Source organism: Perca flavescens, chromosome 11, assembly GCF_004354835.1.
Source record: "Perca flavescens isolate YP-PL-M2 chromosome 11, PFLA_1.0, whole genome shotgun sequence".
Lineage (NCBI taxonomy): Eukaryota > Metazoa > Chordata > Actinopteri > Perciformes > Percidae > Perca > Perca flavescens.
This window is the reverse complement of record NC_041341.1, coordinates 3,888,971-3,909,386: the sequence shown is the minus strand read 5'-3', so window position 1 is coordinate 3,909,386 and position 20,416 is coordinate 3,888,971. Positions and strand designations below refer to the sequence as shown.

The window sequence follows — 20,416 nt, the reverse complement described above, 5'->3', positions numbered from 1 at the left end:
GAAGCAATCTTCTTTGTGAAGGATATCTGATACTTAGCACCGGCAGAGAGCTCTTTGTTATCCTTGAACCACTTAGTTTTCAGTTCTGGTGAGCCAGATACTTTGACTTCAAGAGCTGTATTCTCTCCTGACTTCACGCTCAAGGATTCTGGGCTATCCACAATAACAGCAGGTTCTAGAAATTAGGGAAGAAGATATTAAGCTAAACAAATCTGTACACTGTCACTGGAAAAAATATAATGAAGTCTGGAGTTCTACAAACCTAGAACTGTGACTTGGGAGACAGACTCCACAACTCCAGAGTCATTCCTCAGCTGACATGTGTATTTTCCAGCTGTGGTCGAGTCAGCTTTGGGAACTACAAGGGTGACCACGTTATTCTCAAAGGTGATCTTCCTGTTATCACCGTCTCTGAGAATGTGATCCTTGTCCTGAACCCAGGACACAGTCAAAGGCTCAGAGCCTTTCACTGTAGTTGTGAGCGTCAGCTGCTGACCGACTGTCACAGACTGGTCGGCCAGTTTCTTGACAAATGCTGGTTGTTCTGAATAGTGAAGGAAAGAGCATAGGTGAGGAGAGGTAATCGCATGGAGACTAGGCTTTTGGGAAATGGCCAACTCATTCTCCCTCCCAACTCGTCAAACCGATTGGTCAAGACCCCTTGTCGTCACTTTTTAATGCACTAGGATGGCCTATTTGTGTCACTTTTTATTGCTTTGGGTTGGCCCCTTTCGGTCACTTTTTAACGCTATGGGTCGGTTCCTTTGCCTCACTTTTTAACACTCTGGGTCGGCCCCTTGCATCACTTTTCAATGCTCTAGTTTGGCCCCTTTGTGTCACTTTTTAACACTATAGGACGGCCTATTTGTGACACTTTGTAATGCCCTGAGCTGGCCCCTTTGTGTAAATTTTTGAGGCTCTGGGTTAGGACTCTTGGCATAAGTTTTCAACATACCACTAAGTTACGTTTGGTAAAAGATCATGGGTGGGGGTACAAAATGTACGTTTAAGTGACACGGGGGACAAGAAAGGGACATTAACCCCCATCTCCTGGGTAAAAGTCCAGTGTTTTTTTTATTTTCGTTGGGGAGCTAAATGGGTAGTTTTGCGTCAGTTTCTGACACTGAGGGCCACTGACCTTCAGTATTTGACAAGTTGGGATTGAGAATGGGTGGACTCTGTACTAACCTTTCAGGCTAATGGTAGTGCGACAGGTTGCACTATCTACATTGTTTGACACTCTGCACTCGTAAAGACCAGCATCGTCTTTCTCCAGTTTCATAATGTGAAGTGTGGCAGAGCTGGCCACACTGACTATCTTATATTTCCTGCTGTCCTTCAGTGGCCTTTTGTCTTTGTACCAGTTAACCTGGAAAGGTGGAGTGCCGTACACCTCACAGTGTAGGCTGGCGTCTTTCCCTACAACGCCCTCTACTGGACTTGGCAATTTGGTAAAGGATGGGGACTCTGGAAAATATATCAGAGAAATCGGTCAGTTCCATGGGACAGAAATTCTTGTTGAGGGTCATGCTTAAGTTCACTCCATGCTAGAGGAGTCCATCCAGATGTTGACAGAAATATCATTAGTGAGAGAAGGGAAAATCTTGGAAATTAGCTCGGAAAACGTGAGTCAAGGGTATTGGGCAGGGGTCGGCAACCTTTACTATCAGAAGAGCCATTTTCGGCCAAAAAAAAGAAGCCTTATAATGAGGGTAACAAAGTTTATTAAGTCAGAGTTGGCAAATAAACATAACTAATAATTCTAAATTAGCGTTCATTTATTGGTGATGTCTTTGCAGAGAGGCGCATATATTTTCTGAACTATCTCAGTTTTGGTTTTTAAGTCTAAGAATAGGTGCTTTGATATTTTAGTGAATGATTCTTTCATGTATTCATGGTCTAGTAAAAATCAGCACTAGTGGAGTTTGGAGATTTGATCCAATTCTTAAAAGTACATTTGCTGTGCTTTGTTTTCTGCAAAAGTTCTGAAATTACTTTCCTTCTCTCATCCCCAGCTGGATACTTTCAGCAAACGTAATGTGCTTGTTCTGTAAATATACAATATTACTTTTGTTGTATTACATTTGTTGTTTTGTTGTTTCTCGCCGCAGATTGTGGTAAACAAGCAGCGGTGGCTGTGAAAGCCAATTAATCTGTCTATGCACTTTTAAAAGGTCCATTTTCCTCCAAGACTTTTCTTTATTTGGATTTGGAATCCAGAGCTAGTCTAAGGAAAAACAAGACCACTAATGCTGGGCTGTAGATGTACCCTACGTAGACTATGATGAACATTTTAGTTGACTGAAATGTTATGTAGCCTCAATGGAGAATGTAAGAATCACTTTAGGCCATCAACAATAATAAATTAAAATTAAAATGCCACAGGAAGCCACTGGAGATTGGGTAAAGAGCAACAGATTGCCTACCCCTGCTTTAAGGTAAAGGGTAGGTCGTAGGTCATTCCAAAAATAGGGAAAAACACAGACGACGGGGGCTGTTGGGATCCGTACTGACATTTTTAGACAGATTTTCATTCCTTCTTTTTCATGCTATACGAGTTCAGACGTTTTGTTTCCACAAACAACACTGTGTAGTAAAGATAGCTGACCTTGGACTGTGAGAATGGTGCTGCAGCTCACACTGCCAGCATCGTTATGAGCCTCAAAGGAGTAGACTCCGTTATCCGCAAGCCTTGTGGTGTTCAGCTGGAGGTACGCAGTCGAGTCAACAAACATTACTTTATAGTTGCCTCCATCGGTTATCTTTTGGTCATTTTTGTACCAGCACATCTTCAGAGAGCGTGAGCTGGTGACCTTGCATTCGAAACGGTGTCCCTCGCACTGCTTCACAAAGGTAGTGGGAGGAAGTTTCAGGACAAACTGAGGGGGTTCTGCAAAAGTCAAAGAAAGATAAGTTACTACGGTCAGCATAAAGTAACACCTGCATCAGTGTTACGCATGGAGGATGGTGACCGATGACTCTGAAAATAAATGGTGTGTTGGTCAGGTGGAGAAAATGGAGACAGAGAAGCTGTGAAAATGGAGAAAAAAGATGGAGTTAACTTGATAACGGTGATGATGATCGAGGTGGACGAAAAAAAGATAAAGTCCAACCTTTCACCAACAACTCTGCCGCACTTTGCACTGCGCCCGCTGCGTTGCTAACTTGGCAGGAATAAATCCCACACTGCAGAGTCTCGACCGAGTAGAGCTCTACAGAGGAAGAATATTTCTCCAGTCTAATTGTACACGATGGCCCTGAGATGAGTTCGATGTCATCCTTGAACCATTTCACCGTAAATGGAGGTGTTCCTTCAAAGACACTTCTGAAGAGCACAGTCGACTTTGGAACAACCGCCTGAGATTCAGGCTCAGCTATGAATCTTGGTGGCACTAAAACCCACACAGGAAAATGATTACAATGACTAACAGCCTTTGAGTTGAAAGATGTAAGTCAGCTAGGGATGTTAATGACCGTTTAACCGTTAACCCACAAGAAGATTGACCGAACGCTTTTTTGCAGTGTAAAACAAATATAGGCTATGCAATTCCAGGAAATTGTTTGCATGTGTCCATGACAAGGCACACAACATCGTGGCTACACAACCCATACAAGTTGTCCGCAAACGCTGAAGCCCCCTACACCTAATCCACGATAAAACCGTGAGGTAAGGCGCAGAGCAGAGACGCATAGCACAGATATATCATAATGTCATCATTGCTTCTAGAATTGGTTGCTCCTTGAAAGTTCAAAGTTGAAATAATTTTAATTTTAAGCGCATCACTCTGCAGCAATTCGTAACGGTGCGCGACGCCTACTTGGGCGGCACCGCTCTCCCCATAGGAACCAATGACACGGCCGGAGCAGAGCAGTTTTACCGCGGATCATGTGTAGGCGCTTGAGAGCAGAACGTACTTCAGAGCGTCTTTGCCGGGTGACTTGGGACTCCGTTGCCTGCTTGTCAGTTAACGGTTAACAAGGGTTAGCTATTGGTCAGAAAAAAACTTAAAGTTCAACCTTTGAAGGCTAACCTTTAGCTGTAAGAACGCCACTGCACACACAGCTGCCTGCTTTGTTGATAACTTTACAGGAATATTCTCCCGTATCAGCGCCCTCGCTCAGTTTGAACTTCAGCGACACAGTATTTCCAATGCACAGAAGTTCATATTTGGAGCTCTTGGTGATATTTTCTTTCCCTTTTCTCCACTCAACTGATATCGGAAGAGAGCCGGCCACTTTGCACTCCAAGGTAACCACTGAACCCATCATTTCTTGAATGTTTTTTAATTTCCTAACGAACGTCGGTGGAATGATTTCTTCTGTTTAAAGTGATAGTAAAAGATCATTAGAATCAAAGATAAAACACAAACAATTTGTTCTAAAACGAGTTGAAGAGTATTTTACAAACCTAAAACAACGAGCATGACTTTACATCTGCAAATCCCAAAAGAGTTCGTGGCTTCGAACAGATACTCTCCGCTGTCTTCCAGCTGAGACGACTGTATGTTAAGACTGCTGAGGTTTTTATCAAAGTAGAGATGATGTTTCCTGCTTGACTGGAGCTCTTTGCCTTCTTTAGTCCATCTTACCCTGATCTGAGGACTTCCAGCTATTCTACACTCAAGACTAACCGGATCTCCACGAGTCACTTTGATTACATCTGGCTTTTCATGGATCATAGGTGGTTCTACAACACCGAGAAAAAGAGATAAGCATTTGTTACTGCATTTAAAACTCCCTATAACGTTATGCAGAAGAATCAAGCATGAAGCAGAGCTACCTTGCACTTTAAGCGTGGCAAAGCATCTGTCCTGCCCGGCGTCATTTACGACCAGGCAGGTGTATTTCCCACTGTGAGTCGCCTCACAGGCAGGAATCCTCAGAGTGGCCTCTTTGTTCTCAAACCTTCTCTCAATCTTTGGATCCTCTGCAATACAGTTCTCGTCTTTTTGCCATTGTACACAGAGAGGCAGAGAGCCGTCCACGGTGCAGCAAAAAACCGCTACATCTCCCAGAATAGTGGAGATATTTTCTATCTTCTTAACAAACATTGGAGGGACTAATAGAAAGAAAAGATGTCATTATAAAACCAGAAAGTGTACGGTGCTGTAACGTATGTCAGTGTGATGTACAGCCATAAGTTAAACCAACCTTTCAGAGACAACGCTCCAAAGCTAGTAGAACTTCCAACCTCATTGGCTACAACGCACTCATAAGTACCAACATCTTCCTCTTTACAGTCTTGAATTTTCAAGCTCACATTTTCACTAAAAGCGATAACGTACTTTTGGCTGGATTGGATTTGCTTTTTATCTTTGAACCACGTGACTTTAAAAGGAGCACTTCCTGCAACTTTGCAAGCAAACACTGCTGTGGAACCTTTTACAACCTCGATAGATGTCGGCTCTTCAGCAAACAAAGGAGGCTCTGAAATAATAAAGCAAATCATACTAAAGCAACCTTTCATTTGTATCAGTGATGTCATATTTATTTTGTTCTCAACTTTAACTGAAACTCTGACAATATGTAAACATGTAAAGGAAAACCAACCTTTCACTTCTAGCTCAACAGTGCAACTCTCTGTGCCTGCTTCGTTGCAGGCTTCACAGAAGTATTTCCCGTTGTCATTTTCACTAACTTGACAAATCTCTAATGTGGCTACAGAGTTAAGAAACGACATCTTGTGTTTGACACTTTGGTGAATCTCAGCTCCATCTCTGAACCAACGCACAGAGATCGCTGGAGAACCAGCAACCTTGCACTCAAACACATTACTGTCTCCCACTCTTACTACTGATACACCTTCAGGTTTTTCCATGAAAATAGGAGGTTCTGAAAGAAATGAATGCAGAATTTACTCAAGTATTTTGATCACTACAAAATAAAGAAAGTGATAAAGGTGATAAACCAGTATTAACCTTTAACAAAGAGCATTGCCTGGCAGGAAGTTGAGCCCACATCATTCTGCATTTCACAGACATATTCCCCAGAATCAGAAGCTTTGGCAAAGAAAATCTCCAGTGAGCATGATGTGTTGTCTTTGTCTTTGATAACGGAGCAGTCAGCACTGGATAAAATCTCTGTCTTGTTTTTAAACCATCTGATGGTCAGCGGTTGCGTGCCAGAGACACGAACATTAAACGTAACCTTTGAGCCAGGCAAAACGTTCATGGTTTCAGGCTTTTCAAGAATGTACGGTGGTTCTGTTGGTGGACAACAGCTGTATTATAACATGCACAACAACATTTTTAATGTGATTATGCCTTGAACTGCAAGTTTAAATTCTAAGGCTGGATCAGAATCTTTGATTATTCTGATATTCGTTTGTTGAGTAGGTATTCCATTTTTAATTTTGGGATTCGCATATTCGTTTTTTGTTTTGTTTTTCCTTTAATACTGTAATTAAGTTGAGACACATTCAACTTTTGGAGAAACACATAGTGGCTGTTATTCTCTTAAAGAGATATGCTAAAAAGACGCAGACACACCAGCACACAAGTATATATCCTCACAAGGCGTCGGCTTTGTGCAGAGACTATACAGTACGTACAACCATGAATCCACCTTTACAGGTATTAATGCGACAGACAAAACATCAAGCTTGACAGGAAAGCAACAGCAGTTCAGACAAGTAACAAACATCCTACAAACCTGTCACTATGAGCACAGCGGCACATCTCTGAGTCCCGGCTTTGTTCTGTGCCTGACAGACATATTTCCCACCGTGTGATAACCGAGCATTTTTCAAATACAACACGGCACTTTTGGAATCATAGGACATCTTAACATGCTCATCTTCTGTGAGCTCCTGATCATCCTTGATCCAGGAGAAAGTCATGGGAAGTGATCCAGACAACACACACTTCATTGAGATATCAGAGCCCACCATGCAGGTTATATCCTCTAGTTTCTCAACAAATGATGGTGATTCTAGTGAGAGAAGACCACAGATGAGGCTGTAGGCTACAGGAGAATCACACAAAAACAGATGATCCACATTGCAAATCTTTGCATCCCTGATCTAACCTTCTACTGGCTGTAAATAACAAGGACAAGTGCAGCAACCTTATAACCTCAAAAATTATAATAATTTAAAACTATTTAGGACTAAAAGCACTTCAGAGAAAACATTATGATGCCTAGATTACATTTGTTATCACACATTGTTCACTGCCAGCATGGGTCAAAAATGCAATTGCTGAAATTTGCATAAAAACTTAATTCATAAGCAATTGGGAAACACGTAGAGTCTAGACAGATAACTTTCTGCAGCATTTGACTCTGTCCTTTGACTAACCTTTTAGTGAAATCTGGCAAGAACAAGATGTCTCCCCAACATCATTTGCAACAGTGCACTGGTACGTCCCAGCGTCTCCAGTCTCACAGTTTGAGATTTGAAGAGTCACGGTGTCATTTTCAACACTGATCTTATGTCTTTTGTCGTTCCTGATCAGCTTATCATTGAGGTAGCAACATATTTCAAATGGAGGGGAACCTGAAACGGTTCCTCTCAAGATAATGTCAGATCCCTTTATAAGCTCAGATGATTCGAAAGGCCTCACAAACACAGGAGGTTCTATAAAACAAAGATAATAAATGTTTTATTTAAAGGCAATAGAGGGCTGAGGAGTAAGTTCTGGTCCACAGAATTCATTTAGCTGTTCAGAGCCTTAACATTGAAACAAACAATCTCCACTCGCAATGGTAATCTCCAAAGTCAATGCACCAATGAAATGCATTGTTTTGTGGCAATATGTTGGGAAGCAAATTCCAGAGTAGCGACTCAAACACAGTTTGGTTCTTGAAGAACTTAGGAACACAATTTAGAGTCGGCAATTAACATAAACCTTTAGATTAGGTTTACAAACTAAACCGAGTCACACATAAAAAATGAAGGGCAGGGGCGGAGTTGGATGTCCAAATTAATAATTATAAACCACTGAGTCTCTCGCTTTTCCTTTAATTTGTCCGACGATATTGGCATCGCTCATTATGGACAGAAGTTCACAAATTTACTCCTGGTTTCTCTTCAGTTACACACTTTTGTTGTCGTCTTTGTGCCGCCTTGCTTTACCCTCAGGTTTGTTTCCTTCTGGTTTGGCGCCAGCCGCATGATAGAAATGTCACCAACACGCCGACTCGCTTGCTTTTATTTTCACAATCACATATTCATTTCATATTTCTTTTTACAATTTAGAATATTCGTTGACAGGCCTACAGCGTAGGCAGCATTGAACATGTTAAAGAACAATGTGGACCAGACAAGTTTGTCTAAGAAAAAAACAGGGTAAACTCTCTGAAGAAGTCTACTTAAACTGAACTAACCTTTCACTGTGATTGAGCTGCTGCACTGCTCTCTGCCAGCCTCGCTGGACGCCGTACAGACATAATCTCCACTATCGTCTACAGAGCAGTTCTCTACCTCCAGAGTTGCTAAAGAGCTGTCGAAGGACATCATGTGTCTGCTGTCAGAAGCGACTTCTGAGCCATTTTTAAACCATGTGATGCTAATAACAGGGGTGCCCTGCACTTTGCAGGACAACTTCAGAGTTTGTCCAGTTTTCAGCAGCTGTGAAGGCTCAAGCTTCATTGTAAATGTTGGGGCTTCTGTAAATTAACAACAACAATTTTGGTAAAAACAAGAGGTTAAGTAAAGAAAACTTTTTTTTTTTTTTTTTTGAAAGAAAGAAAGAAAGAAGGAAACAGCACCTTTCACAAAGAGGGCTGCGGTGCAATCCATCTTCCCAGCATCATTGGATACTTGGCATGTGTATTTAGCCGAGTCACTGGGTTTCACAGAGTGAAGCTCCAAAGAGCTTGAAGAGGCATCTTTCTTTATAACACATCTCCCCCCAGTGAAAATCTCTTTCTCCTCTTTGAACCATTTAACAACCAGAGGAGCTGAGCCTGTAAAGGCTGATTTTATGACAACATTTGATCCTGGTGAAGTGTCCTGGGACTCAGGTTTCACTGTGAAGACTGGCGGTTCTTGGGGAAGAAAAAGAGCATGCATTTTTAAAGCCAATCAACAACTTCTGATCATTTGAAATGTCTGCCATAATGCCTGTTTAATATCAGGTTTAAGGCAAAGTAATTCCACTCTTCTGACCTTTGACGGACAAAGAACCACTGGTCTCTTTTTCTCCGGCATCATTAGAGGCCCGGCATTTATAAACTCCACCATCGCTTTGCTCCAGGCCGGTTATCGTTAGAGAGGCTTTAATCTCACTGAAATCAAGCTTATATTTGTCATTGCTGCGGATTTCTTTATTGTCTTTGTACCAAGAAACAACCATCGGCTGAGATCCAGCAACTCTGCATTCCAACGTAACATTACTACCAATACTCCCGTCCACTTTCTTTAGAGTTTTGGTGAAGGATGGTGGAACTGCACGATCTGTGTAAAGAAATATGTCATACATATAACTGTCACCAAGGGACACATCTTTAGGTTGTTAATAAACTTGTATTCTTGACTAAAACTAACCTATAACAGTGACTGAGCAGGTGCACTCGTCTTTTCCGACTTTATTTGACACCTCCATCTTGTACTCTGAAGTGTCTCCTTTATCTGCCGTAAGAATCTTCATGGAGGCAACATTGTCCTTCAGAGTCATCTTATATTTACGGCCACTGATCATCTCTTTGCCGTCTTTAAACCATTTCACTTTGAGGTCCGGGCTTCCAGAAATTGTGCACTCCAATGTGGCAGAATCTCCTGCAGTCACACTGATGGACGCTGCTTTCTCTAAGATTCTAGCTGGTTCTATAATATAACATGAGTTTTAGAGTTAAAAACATCGTACATATGAACTTTTAAACATAACTTCTAATAAATAGGAATGTGTCCTAACCTTGAATTGTTAAGACAGCTTCACATTTCTGCTGTCCTGCCTCATTTTCGGCAAGGCAAGCATACTTGCCGCCGTGCTTTATCTCAACAGATGAGAAGGAAATGCTAGCAATGTTGTTCTCAAAAGCCATTTTGACATTTGGATCGTCATCTCTTAGCAGCTCAGAGTCTTTCATCCATTTGATAGTGATGGGAGCTGATCCTTTAAGGGTTCCCTGTAGCTTCACTGTATTTCCCAACACTGCTGTCACACTTTCAATCCTCTTTGAGAACATTGGTGGCTCTGAAATAACCATGTGATAGTGATAACGATATAAACAGCTGCCAAGAGGAGTACAGTAATTATAATTAAAGTTTGTTCTGTATGTCCTTATGTCACTAACCTCTCTGTTTAGCCAATGACTTTGAGGTTACTGACCCAACCTCGTTTGATACGACACATTCATATTCACCAGCATCAGCGCTCTCAAATGAGTGGATCTCCAGTGAGTTCAGGGACCCTTGCGACACTATTCTGTACTTCTTATCTGCTGACAGGCTTTTCTTATTCTTTTTCCAGGTCACCTCGAATGGCGTAGAGCCTGAAATCTCACACTCCAATACAGCTACAGATCCTCTGACTGCCTCTAAGGAGAGTAACTCCTTTCTGAAAGATGGTGGTTCTAAACAGGAACAGATAGTTTAGTTAGATGGGTTCTTATTGTGACTGTAAATTTTGTTCTGTAATAAAAGAGCTTTAAGGTACGTGTCCACAGGCAGCATTTCCACGTTCCCATTCATTGTGTCTGTAATCAGCTGTGCAATGCATTGCATGCTTTCCAAAGACAGGGCCTCATGTTGCCCGCTTCTCATTTGTGTAAAGTTGAATCTAGGCTACTTTATGCAAATCAGGGGCGTCCAACAATTACTGCCATCAACAAAACACGCCTGTGGACACATACAATTAGTCTACACACCTTTAACTGATACTTTAGTGCTGCAGCTTTCACACCCAGACTCATTGAGAACCTCACAGGTAAAGTTCCCACTGTCACTCAACATGACATCCTTTATCTCAAGAGTTGTGACACCGTCCTTCAGACTGATATCATATCTGCCACCAGCATGCAACTCGATGTTATTAAAGAACCAGGACGTGTGAAGTTCAGGGGATCCTTTGATGACACACTGCAGACGTGCAGTGCTGCCTTGCTTCCAAATGGAGGTGGCTTCCAGCCTCTTTACAAAGACTGGCGGTTCTGGAGAGGTGTGTAGTTAAAAAAGAGCCGATATGAAGTCAAAAGAAGTCATTTATAAATAACAACCCAGCATTGAAAGAGAAGAGATTTAAGAAGTTAAAGCTGCACTTATACCATTGAAATTGAACACCACAGCACAATTACATTAATTATCAATACTGCAGATTTGCATCAGTTTCAAATTCTGCAGTAGCCATGAACATTAACTAGACAGACATCTCTTACCTTGGACCTTGACCGAGGTGGAGCAGCTTTCACTTCCAGCTTCATTTGTCACCGTACACACATAATTTCCACAATCTTTCAGTGTGGTCTTTAGGATATCAAGAGTAACTGTCTTATCCTCAAAAGACAGTTTACAGTCTGGAGACTGATGGACTTTTCTACCATCTCTGGTCCAGGTGACAGTTACTCCAGTGTCCTCATCCACCTGACACTCCAGGTGCAGAGGAGCGCCGACCACAGCCGCGATCGGACCCAGGGGCTTTACAAAGTTGGGTTTATCAATAACACGCAGCTCCGTGCTGCACTCGGTTGTCCCAACATTATTGGACACCTTGCACACATAAAGCCCCATATCACCTGGCAAAAGTTTGGTTATCTCAAGAGTGTGCTTATTCTTTTCACACGATGTTTGGTAGTGTGTCGGCACTTTGGGCAAGGCCTGGTTGTCTTTGAGCCAGACAACATTCAGTGGGGCAGATCCTGTTATTACACACTGTATCATTGCCCTCTTTCCAACATACACAGTCTGAGGTTCAGGTTTAGTTATAAAGGCAGGGGGGCAATGCTCTATAAGAATTTAGAAAAAGAGAAACACATTAGTGGTAACATGTTCATTTACCTTCACCAACACCGGCCAATTGGACAAATACAGACCAGCAGCAGCAAGAAATCTTGAAAAACGATCACAATTAAGCAAACGAAACGCAAAGTTTCAACCAGGAAACAACAAAAAAAGACATCAACAACAGCTCCAAACTCAACCAGCGAATAAGAAGGAAACATGCGTTGCTCATACCTGTCACAACGAGAGAGGCAGAACATTCGTCACCACCATGCTGATTGGACGCCTTGCAGGTGTATTCACCGCTATCGTCCTTGTTTGGGTTCAGAAGCTCCAGAGAGGAAGTACTGAAGCGACTGATAATCCTGTATTTGTCACTCTCTTTGATTTGGTGTCCATCTTTGAACCACTTGAAGCTCACATTCGGAGCATCCTCAGTTTCACATTCAAACTTGGCAGGGTTGCCAATGTTGATCTCCACAGGGACAATTCTGTGCCTGAACACAGGTTTCACTGTGTTTTTGGAAAGAAAGAAAAAAAAATACAATGTAAGTAAACAGAAGCAGTCGAAATGGAAGCAAAAAGGTTTCTACTGGAGGTGGTGATGTAGTGAACCTGGGATGGAAAGTGACAAACAAAGTTATCCGGTTGTGACTGTAGAGAAGAAAAATGGTATTAGGTTTGGGTTGAAGATGTGATGAAAGTGATTCTGCGATAAGAAAAGGAGAGAAAGCATGCAAAGAGGAATGGACCACGAATGAGGACTGATGGGTGTTTCAAGATATGTCAAAGGTAGAGTTTTTCCAAAACTGATACCAGCATTGGAAATGCCTCAGATACAGCCTGAAAAACTGGTATCTGTATCAGCAAGTATGCGTCTAAGTCCATGCACCGATCCAACACCACGTAATTTAGACCGAAAAAATATACTTTAAAGTAGATTATGAATGTTTTTTCCATTGTGACTGTCAAAGTAGATAATAAAAGAAATGTCTCTGGCATTCATTCTCTCAAACCTGAGCCAGGCCATAAGAACAATGATACCAATAATATCATATCCATAAATGGATCTGATATAATTGATATCTGCCTTTTCAGCATGGATGTAGAAGTAAAACATCCTTTAAGATAACTTTTTGGGGCTCAGTTCTTAATGTAAACATTAACCTGGAGGGTTGCTTCTTGCTTGTACAATTTACAGCAGAAGTTCTCTGATAGTCTCTTTTATATCCAAGTTGAATTGGTATTGTAACTTAAATTTCCCTAACCTGACTGATATCTAATCAGAAATGTAATTGAATCGGGCTTTGTGAATCAAATCGATTTGGGAAATCATTGGCGATACCCAGCCCTCTTCAAATTCGGTACCCTGTATCGGCCAATACGCAAGTTCAGGTATTAGAAAGGAAAAAAATGGTATGGAACATCTCTAGTCAAAGGTGATTCATTGTAAGGACTAATGGATAGTTATATCATATGGGGTGATATGCATGTGGAGGAATGGATGTGCTTAAAGGAAAAGTGAGGATGTCACTGCTGTCTGATTAAAACCTCAAACATCCAAATTACTTGGGAAAATACCCAAATAAGCCTTAAGAGGCCTTGTGTTTTCAGTTTCAGTCTTTTAAAGGATTTCGTGGGCATTCAACTCATAAATACTGTCCCAAGTTCATATAAGGTTTGAGTTATGTTTGAAGTTTGCAGACAACAGAACTGAATGGAAATTCACAGTGTGAAGTTAGTTGATGATAATATCAAATAATTGCCCATCATCAAACCTTTCGAGACCACAGTGAGTCTAGAAGATGTTGTAGTCCTGCCGGCTTCATTCTCAGCCTCACAGACATACTCTCCTTGATGCTTCTCCTTGACAACTTTGTTGATAACTAGTGTGTATGTGTCGTGGTCTTTGGAACACTTGAACTCTTTGCCAGATTCCACCAATTGGCCATTGAAAAACCAGTTGACTTTGGTGACGTACTTTATGGTGGCTGTAAATTTGGCCTTGCTGTTTTCCTCAGCACAAATGTCTTCCAGATTATCAATGACAACAGGATAATCTACCATACTATCAGAGGACTCGCTAATCATGATTGCCTCTGATAGAAACTCCTCTCTGGTTTCTTTGTGGACAAAAATGTCCACACATTGTTCAACAGGAACATGACCCACCTGCCTAGACTCATGAATCTCAGACCGACTCTTAACGGTTGCACTTTGAAATGAAGCCCTGGCTTCAGTTTTGACAGCTGCAGACTGAGATAAAGCAGGAGGAAATCCAACTGCACTCTCTGCAACCATCATGGTGTCTACCACAGATGACAACACCTCTTTGGAGGGTGCTGAGAGAACGAGCGCTTTTTGAGGCTTGTCAGTCTGCATGGTGTCCGGTTGCTCTGCTGTAAGACTTTGCTGCTCCTGGAAAACCATTGCATGCAAAGCTACCTGGAGTTCAGACCTTAGGTCAGCTGTCTGAGGGTATTCCCCTTCAAAAGACAACGTGATCTCCATGGGGGCGCCTGGAGTAGTAATCAGGTATGTAGATGTGGCTCGTTTGGGCTCTCTCTGAACCTTCACTTCCTGTACCTCCACTGCCTCGAACCGTCCTACAATATCGCCTAGTAACACCGGTTGATCACTGGCCACAGCCGACTGAAGAGCGTCTCTGAGCTGACATCGTACATTCAAGCTCGAAGGTTTGGGAATCTGAATGACAAAGTTAAGTTCTTTAGGTAGAGTCAGAGTCTCAAGAGACTCGTGAACCAACAGAACTCCTTTAGGCTGCGTCAGGACGCTAACGGTCGAGCCCTCAGATTTATGTATCTCACTTGATTTCTCTCCCATAATGACCTGCTTTTCTTCAAGCAACACTGACTGTCGCACCGACTGGCCCTCCTGGATCTGGACTGCAAAGTCCTGCTCAGCAGCTTCTAAGACAGTACAGCTTTCTGTGGCAACTGCCTTCTCCTCTATAAAAATAGTTTTTTTAGGTATCTTAGGCTCAATTTTCATCTCAGGCTTGAATTTCTCATTAGTTTTAAGGCTATTAGTGTGACCTTCCTCTAGACTGTGAGTTTCTGTGACGTTCAAAGAATGCATGATATTCCAGTTGTCCTCTTTCTGGACTAGCGCTCGCTGCTGCTTGACTTCGCTAACAAAAGGCGTCTCCTTTGGCAGCTGCATTGGCTGGGAGGAGACTGTGAGGATTCTTGAAGGTCTGGGCTCAGTTCGAAGCTGTGACTGAAACCCAGTCACCGACACATCAAGATCTTTGTGATACTCTGCTGTGATCTCCCTTCTCTCCTCTGAGGTAGCTGCATGCCTTCTAGCCTTTTCCTGTTTCTGCGTTGCCATCTGCCCGTCGGGTTTGGTGATCGTAAGTATTCCTTCTTTTGGTAACACAGAAAAAGAATGAATCGACTGGAGGTATTTTTTGGGCGGTAACTCTTTCTTCGGCTGAACAGATGTGGCATCTGTCTTTGCTGAGAACTCTAACGTTGCCTCGCAAACTGCAGTTCTTTGCTCTTCTTGAGTCACTGAATACAACAAAGTTGGACTCTTCCTTGCTGCCGCCTGCTCTGTAGATGGCTTTTCACTGCTGAACCTACCCTCAGATTGCAAGACATCCTGATCACTGATAACCTGCAGATATAGAAGTCTTTCTCCTTCTTTCTGAGGCTGCAGACACACAGAAGAAGCTATCCCTGGTAACTGTCCTGTCCGTTCACCTTGGAGTTCAAACTTTTCTTCAGAAACTATACCTGCCTTGTAGACCACGTCTTTGTGTGGAGTGATGCTCTCCTGCTCTGGTCTGTGCATTTCAAATGTCTGCTCCTTGGATAACGCCAGTCTAGTTTCGCTCAACGGTGCTACCACTGGCTTTGATTGCTCTTTCTCAACCAATAGTTTAGTGGCTGCATCTAAATCTGGCAAAGGCTCAGAGTGTCTTTCTGTGAGTGGCAGTTGCCCTGTAGACTGAGCCGTGTATAAAATCTTAACCCCCTCTGTGACTCTGAAACTCCTCTCTTCCTCTGGCCTGTGGGTGACGCCTAAAGTTTCATCAAGGATGGGCAGATTGGGCTCTACTTGGTGACTAGTAACGAGTTGCCTAGGTTCCTTTAAAGTCTTCACATGCTCTGTGGCCAGGTCCGTTAAGGCCTCGGCTCTCACCGTAGTAAGTGGGAGGAACTCTTCAGATGTGGCAGACATAAGTTTTGACGGCTGCTCTGTGGCTAATTCGAGTTCTATGATCTCAGGGCTGAGAATCCTTTCGGAGTGCTGCTCAGTGATCTTTTGTCTCTCCTGGACGGAAGACAAGAACGTCGCCATGTGAATCTGTTTCACAGGAACAGCAGAGACCTGAGGTGGAAGAGTGGGAGCCAAAGAAACCCTCTCCTGTATTTCATGAGACTGCAGTACGGCGGCCTGGTGGGTAAGCTGCTCTCGGTGAAGGGTGGCAGCAGAGATATTGAGCTCTCTGAGGGTTCCCACCTCCTCGCTGGGAATAATCTGCCGGTCTTCAGTGCTAATAGTATAAATCATCTGATCAGACAGAGTTCTTTCCTGATATAATCGGGATTCTGTGGTTTGTTCAGTCATGGATATTTGCAAACTTTTTAGTTTCTTTTCCTGAACTTTTTCACGGAGCACCAGCAGCTCTGCGGCGCAAGAGGCTTCCCCATATTGGTTGGAGGCCTTGCAGGTGTAGACGCCGCTGTGCTCTTGTTTGACACTCTTAATATTAATAAAGCCTGATCCATCTGGGTTGTTCACAATGATGCAGAACCCACTCGGCTGAATGTGTACGCTACCTTTGAGCCACTGAACCTCAGGGAGAGGATCTCCGGCCACAATGTACCTGAAGAAAGCCTGACCTCCCTCAGACAACTGAAGAGACTCTATAATTTTAGTGAATTCTGGCGGTTTGCCACTTGGTACAAATGTTCTCCTGTCAACTTGTTCCTCCTTTTCTGGCTCCTTCACCTGAACATGCAAATAAGAAGTGCAAGTCGACTGGCCGAATCTATTGCTGACAGTACACGAGTACTCTCCTTCAAACTCCCTTCGAACTTTCGTAATGACCAAGCTATACTCGTCTTGCTCCTGAACAAATGTGTACACGGACGAACTTGTTATAGTTTGCCCATTGTGGAACCACTGAACAGCAGGCTTTGGGAAACCAGAAACCGTGACGGTCAACGTTGCAGTTTCTCCAACAGTCACAGCTGCCGGAGAAAGTTTGCTGAGGAAAACTGGCTTTTCTTTTTTCTTTGCCAAAGTGCTGGAGTAGCGTTTGGAATCTGGCTTAAGTTCAAGTGTTCTGGTTTTATCTGCTAACTTTAGGCCAGTGTAGTACGACTCCTGGGTTTCCTCTTCCACTGTGACGGTTGAGCTAGTGAAGGCTGAGTGGGATAATCACAATTTAAAGTAAAGTGAGACACTCCAACCACAATATAAACAGCTGCACTCATAGAACAAGCACTTTGTGAGACAAACAATGGTGAATCTTCCACAAAATGCAACAGAAAATCTGACAAATGTTACTCATAAAAGTCTCCTTTATAACATAAAAAGTCCATGTGGTGGAAAGTAGTTTTTTAAAGGTGTTTCTTAATCATACCATTGCTCCACGTTTTTTGCTTCCTAAAATAATATATATAAGTATAGATTATCTGGAAGATGGTGAAAGAACATTGCATAAAGTAATAAAAAAAAACATTCTTACCAGCGCAACCTGAAGACAAAGTCAAAACAATAAATATACAATCTTTGATAAGAAATAAACACTTTTACATCACGGACAAAGACTTCCCTGCTCACATGAAACAATATTTACCTTTCACTTCCTCCTTTGTCTGAGTCTTAGGTTCGTGCTCCGCTGCAGTTACTGTAAAGACACAAACATTTACAAATCAAAAACACTCTCAGAACTGCACATAAAGTATCATATGGTGCAAGACTGTTAGAATAAGTGACACGTCGTGCATCCATATCATCCGTTTTTTTCTTTTTTTTTTCTATAAACTGAAGTTCTTGCATGCTTCCTTTTGGTCTTTAGTGTGCAGCACGTCTGGCTTTTGTGGGAAATACTCAGTGATATGAGTGTCTCTTTTTTTCCGTGTTTTAGTCAGTAAAGCAGGACCTCTGCTAAACACAGTAGTTAAAACCTTGTTGAAGAAGAAGTGGTGCCACCATGTGAAGAAGTGTCTAGGAAAGCAGTGTGAATGAGTGGTGGGCCAAACCAAAAAAGCCCGAGCGAGCAGAAGGACCAAAAGCATGCAGATGCCAACCTTTCATCACAGCTTCTCCGGCTGAGTTGACATTTTTGCAAGTGTAAGAGCCCCCATTTACACAGCACAGGGGGCCGTCATGTTTCACAGAGTAAGACACAGAATCGTCAACATTCAACCGGTTGTAAAGCCAAAGGACAAATGGAGTGGGAAGCCCCTTCATAACGCAATATAACGAGCCGCTGTCGTTGTCTATGTTTCTGTTTCTGATCAGCAGCTCTGGGGGCAGTTTGATCAAGAACTCGGGGCAGCTGGAGAGGCGCTGCCCTCGCTTGTCATGAGGCACAACGTCCGGGAAATACAGGTGGCTGATGAGGCTGTACGGTCTCTGGGAAGATGGAGGCAATGGTCCCGGCTTCTCCACCGCCTCCTGCTTGTCTTGGTCAGGGGGATCTCTAGCGGCATCCCTGTCCGTCTGAGACACTTTACGCAGGGAATCAGAAGGGATTGGGGTTTCTGCTTTGAGATTCGCTTCTTTAGCTGGGTGAGAATAAAGTTAGGGAGAGTAATTAGGGGTCAGAGTTTATAAGGCTCGAAACACTAAAGAGGGTTTAGTAGGATGGATGGATGAGGTTAGCGAGGCGAAGCTTGAAACAGCAGGAAGAGAATAAACTAGATTAGAAAGCGAGTTATTCTATTACAGTGTAACGGGTTACAGGCTAAGAGGAAATATTAAATAATGAGGGGAGGGGACGAAGCAGGATGAGCAGGTGGAGAGTTTATATGGACCAGATGATAAAAAAACAAAACAAAGATTAACCACCTTCAACAGTGAGCTGGGCAGAGGAGCAGTTCTGGCCATGTTGGTTGGTGGCGGTGCAGCAGTACCGACCCTGGTCCGCCACGCCAACACCTTTGATGACCAGGGACAACAATCCCCCAATCTGAGAGCTTTTTACCCTCTCTGTTTCGGCCACACTCCGGCCGTTATGATCCCATACCACCCCGGTGAATGGCTGCCCGTCGAACGAGCAGCTGAACTCAGCCATGTCGCCGCTTTGCACCTGGACGTCGCTCATTTCCACCAGCAGTTTGGGGCTGGCTGAGAGTTTGGTATCAAAAATGCTCTCCACCGAGCTTACGCTCTGCATCTCCGTCTCCATTTCCATCTGAATCTCAACCGTCCTCCAAGACACGGAGGAACTCTCAGAGACCGTCTCGGTAAACTCAACACTGTGGGCGGTTTGTCCCGCCGACAGAGAGCTGAAACTCTCCGTCCGAGTCTCCAGTCTCTGACTTAGCATAGCATCAGTCCCACTAGCTAAGGCTTTTTCATCTGGGCAGTAAAAAAAGAGTAGAATAATTAGGTCAAAACATCATTGTGGCTGTGATTTCTTCAGGTCACAGCTTGATTGGAGTGGAGCGTTGAGGATCAGTCATGATCAGGGAGAGAGTGGACAGTGGCTGGTTTCCTGTGTCAATCATGCAAGCTTGACTGGAGCCAAACTTCAAAATAAAATAAAAAATAAAACAGCTATTGATTTATTATGTCCGTGCTCGAGCATGAGGAACCCGGAAAGCTAGATTTTCCAAAGTTCAGCTCTGTTTTGAGCATGCTGCATTCCTCTGAAATAAAGATTTGTGCCTCAGAATAAAGACATCCCTGCCGTTATTCGTGTAAGACAGAAAAGAAGACAGTCATGCAAAGAAACGTAAGAGAAACATGTAAGCTTATCACCTGCGCTTACAGTAAGGGTGTCAGAAAACAGAAGCAGCCAAAGGCTACGAGCTGATTTAAAATATATGTGGCCTGCATGCTCACAGAAACAGTTAACTACAGTTAGTTTAACTGTTTGTTACGTCATCAAAATGAAAATATGAAAGACTTTGTGTAGGCTGAGCTGGCTGGTTGAACAAAGATCTTGTTGACATGTCTGTAGAGATGGAATAGGGTCTCTTTAGATTCAGTTTTACAGACAGTAGCCCAACAATAACCACCATGTCTCTGGCTGTGACTCTAGGTTTTGATTTAAAAAAAAACTTGGTTGATAATTTGAGGCACATCAACAATGAGTATGTTTACATTACATGCACACCAATATTCCACTATTATTCTGAATACGAAAATATTCCTAATTTGATATAATTGATGTAAACAACATATTCTGTTTGGATATTCAGAATAAAACCTTTTTCTGAATATAGCATTTTCTGAATAAGACGTGTGATATTCTGGTATTATTCAGGTTTTAAAAGGAATTCTTTGAACATGTATACAACGCATTGTTTACGGCGTACAGTCAGCTCT

The 20,416-nt window shown here is 42.8% G+C and overlaps 1 protein-coding gene across 1 annotated transcript in view; it reads right to left on the bottom strand.

Annotated features, from left to right (window-relative positions):
* The window catches only part of LOC114563906 (titin-like), a 288,313-nt gene that overhangs the window by 207,022 nt on the left and 60,875 nt on the right, over positions 1–20,416 (bottom strand). The window contains 2 exon segments of the mRNA XM_028590893.1: positions 12,113–12,391; positions 17,715–17,765. Coding sequence (XP_028446694.1) covers positions 12,113–12,391; positions 17,715–17,765 — 330 coding nt within the window.